This window comes from Zonotrichia leucophrys, chromosome 5 (assembly GCF_028769735.1).
Source record: "Zonotrichia leucophrys gambelii isolate GWCS_2022_RI chromosome 5, RI_Zleu_2.0, whole genome shotgun sequence".
Classification (NCBI taxonomy): Eukaryota; Metazoa; Chordata; class Aves; order Passeriformes; family Passerellidae; genus Zonotrichia; species Zonotrichia leucophrys.
Window position 1 is genome coordinate 45,219,524 of NC_088175.1, and position 6,009 is coordinate 45,225,532.

The 6,009-nt window shown below is 42.1% G+C and overlaps 1 protein-coding gene across 2 annotated transcripts; it reads left to right on the forward strand.

The window, feature by feature from the left end:
- Positions 1–290: 290 nt before the first annotated feature.
- LOC135448285 (vitamin D 25-hydroxylase) lies at positions 291–5,712 on the forward strand. Of its 2 annotated transcripts, XM_064714112.1 has the most exons (5): positions 291–551; positions 2,194–2,335; positions 2,606–3,238; positions 4,172–4,501; positions 5,108–5,712. In XM_064714112.1, the coding sequence occupies exons 1-5, from the start codon at positions 291–293 to the stop codon at positions 5,281–5,283; spliced, it is 1,542 nt and encodes a 513-aa protein (XP_064570182.1). In that variant the 3' UTR covers positions 5,284–5,712. The 2 variants fall into 2 exon arrangements, with proteins under 2 accessions (XP_064570182.1, XP_064570183.1); XM_064714113.1 differs by lacking the exon at positions 291–551 and having other exon boundaries at positions 2,250–2,335; positions 3,042–3,238.
- The last annotated feature ends 297 nt before the right edge of the window (positions 5,713–6,009 follow it).

A 6,009-nucleotide genomic window follows, 5' to 3' on the forward strand; every position in this document is an offset into this window, starting at 1 on the left:
ATCTCCAAACCGCGCGTCTGGCATTGTACAGAGGAGCAGAATCTCCCGGCAAGGAGCAGAGAGCTGCCGCTGCCTCCCCGCAGCTGCCTCGTTCGGCGTGCGGAGCCCTCCGGCACTGCACAGATCAAACTCGGCGTGGCTCCAGGGGAAAGAAAAAAAAAAAAAAGAAAAAAAAAAAAGAAAAAAAAAGGAGGGCTCCTGACGCGGCGGGCGGAGCCTCCTCCTCGGGCCAATGCTCGGCGGCGGGACCGGGCCGACAGGAGGAAGCGGCGGCGGCGGCAGCGGGGCCGATGCGGGTGGCGGCGGAGCCGGGGGCGCGCCCGGGCGCGGCGACAGCGACAGCCCCGGCGGGCAGCGGCCCGTGGCTGCTGGCGCTGGCGGCACCGCTGGCGCTGCTGCTGGCGCTGGTGGTGCGGCAGCTGCTGAAGCAGCGGCGGCCGCCCGGCTTCCCACCCGGCCCCGCGGGGCTGCCGCTGCTCGGCAACATCCCCGCGCTGGGCGCCGAGCAGCCGCACGTCTACCTGCGGCGGCAGAGCCTGATCCACGGGCAGGTACCGCCGCCCCGGGGCCCGCGGGGGCGGGGAGGGCCGGCCCGGGCTCGGGGAACCCACCGGGAGCTGCTGCCCCGGCACGGACCGGGAACCGACCGGGAGCTGCCGCCCTGCCCGGCCCGGCCCGGCGGATGCGGCGGGCGGAGCGCCCCGACGGGAGCGGGAGCCCTGGGCTCCGGCAGAACCGCGCCCCAAAGTGCCTTCAGCGCGATATTTGAGATACCTACAGCCCCTCAGCCTAACTGCTTAAAAACTAATCTTTTCCTTCTTCTTTTTTCTTTTTTTTCCTCCCTTTTTTTACTTTCCTCTATATCGGGCGTTTCTTTCCATCAGCCAGTCTTAAGCAGCCAGCCTCCTCTTACAAGCTTCATAAGACTTAACTCCCAACTAGATTTAACATGTATTTTGGTAATTAAAAAGAAAAAAAAAAAAAAAAACAAAGAGTAAACGTTTTTCAAGCAAAGTACTGGGACAAGTAGAATGGAAATAGGAAGGAAAGTGTGCTGTCGAATAAAGCAAGCTTTCTACTTGCCTGGAATGCTGTATGGAGTTCAGTCATCTGCTCTCAGAAAGAATCCTGCAGAGTTTGAGGGAAACAGCATATTAGGATTCGGGAGACTGGAAAAATACAGTCAAAGGGGTTGTTAAAAAAAAAATCATCTATGATATAGGAATAAAGATCAATAAGTTAGACCAAAGTGTACAAAACTCACAGATGGTTTGCAGAAATATACCAGGAGTGTCTTCTTGACACATAAAAAAGAAGAGCCATTATAACAGTGAAAATACCAAGTTTTCTAAAATAAAATAGACTCATAGAATCATTTAGGTTGGAAAAGACCAAGATCATTGAGTCCAGGTGTTAACCCAGTATTGCCATGTCCCCAAATGCCACATCTGCACAGCTTTTAAATGCCTCCAGGGGTGACGACTCCACCACTTCCCCAGGCAGCCTGTTCCACTGCCTGACACCCCTTTGGGTGACAACCCAATTGTCACAGAATGTATTATTAGGCTAACACAATTTGATATTGTGGAGGTCATCAGCTTTGACATGGAGAAAAATCTAAAGATTTGTAATGGTAAAAATGCAGATTTCTAACGCTGCGATAATGTATGGAAAGGGATCTAAAGGATTCAGTCTTAAGTTTAGGCTCAGTTTTAATTTTTAAAATGTAGATTCAGATTTAAATTTTTTTATTCTCTATGCGCCTTCTACAGGCTGTATTGTACCTTTCTCCAAAGCACCTTGTGCTAACCACTTGTGGAAAAGGAAGCTAGGCCTAGCTGGGCTCTGCTCTCAGTTGTTGGCTGTCACCTTGGCTCTCCTTCCTCTCTGGGGACTACATGAAGGTGTCCCCAGTCCTTAATTTGGGGGGCTGGTGTCTCAGCTGTGTCTTGCACAGCAAAGCACAGAATGTAGTGTGGGCTAATTAATTTTATCTTTTAACAAAGCAAATGAGCTTACCACAGACTCCTGTGTAACGCCACAGCTGTCCCACCTCTGGCCACGCTGCTGAAGGTTATTCAAATCTGCATTCCACATTGACGTATAGTGCCAACTCTCTTTTTCATTCCTTGTTCTCAGATTGGGTTGTTAATTGCATTTGACACTTTTATTCCTTTTTTCCCCCCACCAAAGATCTTCAGCCTTGACCTCGGGGGAATATCTGCCGTTGTGCTAAATGGCTACGATGCAGTGAAGGAATGCCTTGTCCACCAAAGTGAAATTTTTGCAGACAGGCCATCTCTTCCCTTGTTCAAGAAACTGACAAACATGGGAGGTGAGTGCTAATGTCTTTTGTATAAAAATGTAATTTTTGTCCCATAGATGTCATGAAGCATCTGTTTTAGCCATTTTCTCTACTTGATGTCCTTTCATAAAATACTTGATGCTTCTTTAAATATATTATTGTCACTCGTGGACTATGCTCCATAGCAGGACGTCCAAAATATTTTATCTCCTTTTTTTGTCTTGTTGAATAATTTTATTATCTTATGGGGGAAGAAAAATAAAGCATTGCATAAAACACTATGTCAAAATATTTTTTCAGGCTTACTGAACAGTAAATATGGCAGAGGATGGACAGAACACCGCAAATTAGCTGTAAATACCTTTCGAGTTTTTGGATATGGCCAAAAGTCCTTTGAACACAAAATTTCAGAAGAATCTCTGTTTTTTCTTGAGGCCATTGATACATACAAAGGCAGACCCCTTGACCTTAAGCACTTGATAACAAATGCTGTTTCAAACATTACTAATTTGATTATTTTTGGAGAACGTTTCACATACGAAGATACTGAATTTCAGCACATGATTGAGATTTTTAGTGAAAACATTGAATTAGCTGCTAGTGCTTCTGTATTTTTATATAATGCTTTTCCTTGGATTGGTATCTTGCCATTTGGGAAACACCAGCAGCTGTTCAAAAATGCAGCTGAAGTCTATGAGTTTCTTCATGAGCTTATTGAACGTGTCTCTGAAAATAGGAAGCCTCAATCACCTCGACATTTCGTAGATGCATATTTAGATGAGATGGATTGCAATGGAAACGACCCAGAATCTACATATTCAAGAGAAAATTTAATTTTCTCCGTTGGAGAGCTCATCATAGCTGGGACAGAAACCACAACAAATGTTTTAAGATGGGCAGTGTTATTTATGGCTCTTTATCCAAACATTCAAGGTAAGAATTTTGACATTTTGAGGAACTGATTCACTTTACTATTGCAAATTTAAAATGGTCTTTCAAAGTGGTGCATTGATCCATAATCATCACCAAAAAAAAGCTTTGTATATACTATTCTAGTCTGTCATTTACTAAATATTCTATGGACAGAGGTGGAAAATTTATTTTAAATGCAGACAAAGAAGATATCAAAAGTCAAATGTAATGATAAAATTTTAACATATTATTTTGTGAATACGCTTTTATGAAGCTTTAATACTTTTAAGTATTTCTAATATATTTAGATTTAGCATTGTGATGCATGATCTGTTGTTGGCAGATATACTAATCTATGCAGTTAATAAATAATAAGGGAATGTAATTAAATATGAAAGTAATAATCTAAATTAAAAATGTACAGGTGTCAGCAAAAATGTAAATCAGGTTGTGGTTAACAATTTAGGTACAATTCTTTTTATCTTAAGTTCTCCAGTTCACAACAGACTTGCATATGATAGACAAGAATACTTACACTTCTGAAAGAACAGAAATGGCATTTAAAAATAAAAAGATGTGTTACAGCCATTGTGAAGTAAAACAGCAAAAGGTGCTTGAGTGTTAGCCCAGATATTGTGAGGAGAAGTTTGAATTCCAGAAGTGAAGAGTCACATTTCTGGTTTCACTGCCTCCACTTTTCCTGCCAAACCCTTAGCAGTGCTTGGTACAGCTGGGGCTTCCAGGATTTAGAGGGAGAGAGGCTCAGATAACTTGGAAACTTACTGCTGGTACTTTGACCAGAAAATAGCACTCTAGTACCAATTTCACCATTTTGTATAAAGGTATATGATGTTTCAGTATTTTTTAAAAATGTATGTATATACACAAATACTTTAGCTTAAATTGGAATGTAAAACCTATTACCAAATAAACCTCAGTTTTTACTCCTAACAGGGCAAGTTCAGAAAGAAATTGATGCTGTCATTGGCCCAAACAAAATGCCCACCCTGGAGGAGAAGTGCAAGATGCCCTACACTGAGGCTGTTCTGCACGAGGTGCTGAGGTTCTGTAACATTGTCCCGCTGGGGATTTTCCATGCAACTTCCAAGGACACTGTTGTGCGTGGCTACACCATTCCTGGAGGCACCACAGTCATTACCAACCTCTACTCTGTTCACTTTGATGAAAAATACTGGAGCAATCCAGAAGTGTTTTTTCCTGAGAGGTTTTTGGACAGTAATGGGCAGTTTGTCAAGAAAGATGCGTTTATTCCTTTTTCCCTAGGTAAGAGCAACTCCTTCCACTGTTCCTTGTCACAAATCCAGGGATGTGTAAAGTGTTAAGGGGTAGAAATAAATGGACAGAATGATATCCTCAGTTCTGATTTAAAGATATCCAATATAATTCAATTTGAAGATATTCAATATAATGCCCTCTGGAGATAACAAATTTTAGCATAATGTCTTCTATATAGATGAGCTCAGTTTATATATAAACTAATAAAAATCCTCCCTACAAAGTTCCAATAATTGCCAGTTAATAATGACTAGCAGTAGATATAATTAAGAAAATAGTAGGAGGAAAAAGCTAAAATTCACAATGCCATTTTTTAAAGCATTTCCACCTAGATTGGCACTTCAAGACCAGATACAGTAAGTAACAAGTGTATCTAAATCAATTTGACAGAATTTGTTTCAATGGCACTTGTGAGCAACAAATTCTCTAAAATCAGTTTCTTAGTGTAAGTTCTGACCTATCCTTCTTACAAAATACTGCCAGGAGGTTCACACAGCACTCCTAGAACACAGAAATGACCATTCCTATTCACCCTAAAGGCAAAATGTGACTGAAGACACCTTAAACCTTTTTAAAACCTTTTTTCCAACTCAGGAAGAAGACATTGCCTTGGAGAACAGCTGGCTCGAATGGAGATGTTCATTTTCTTCACCTCGCTGCTGCAGAGATTCCACCTGCACTTCCCCCACGGCGTGATCCCGGAGCTGAAGCCCAGGCTGGGGATGACGCTGCAGCCGCAGCCGTACCTGGTGTGCGCCCAGAGGCGCTGAAGGGCAGCCCAGTGCCCCGAGCTGCACCTCAGGATCCACTTTGCCTATTCCTAAACCTGTTCAAGCCAGAATAACAACAATTTAAAGGACTGTTAGTTTCTTTTTTACTTGGTTTTCACAGAAAAAAAACCCAACTAAACCAAAGGTGTGGAACACATCCCGATGTTTTCACTCCAGAAGACTGTGTTGACTCTAACTTCTGAGACAGATTTTAAATATTTAATTACTTAACAAGCCATTGTACTTTGAGAGGGTATTTTCATAAGCATGGAGAATATGGTTCAAGATGTTTATGCTTGAATTCATCCATGGAAATATAATATACATTATTCCAGCTAAGCCATTCTTTGTAATTATCCATTAAATTTTCATTAACAAGGGATTTTAAAAGGTATCTATTTAAATACCTGTAACCAAGAATAAAATATATTTTCCAGCCTTGAAAAACAGATTGTCTTTTAAAACATTTTATCCTTCTTTTTCCTTGCCCTGTCTTCCCAGTTGGTCATAATTTTCTAGTGAATCAGATAATAATGAATTCACTTTTAGGACCTTTTATGGCTTGCTTCTCACTTAGCATCATACACACAGTGTTCAGTTATTGCCATACTCCTGACAATCACAGGGCTTTTTTTCCTCCAGTATATTGCATTTCCAGACTCCTGTCCTCCACTGCCTCCCAATACAAAGTACTATGTAATGATTAATCTCTGCTTAAACAGCCTG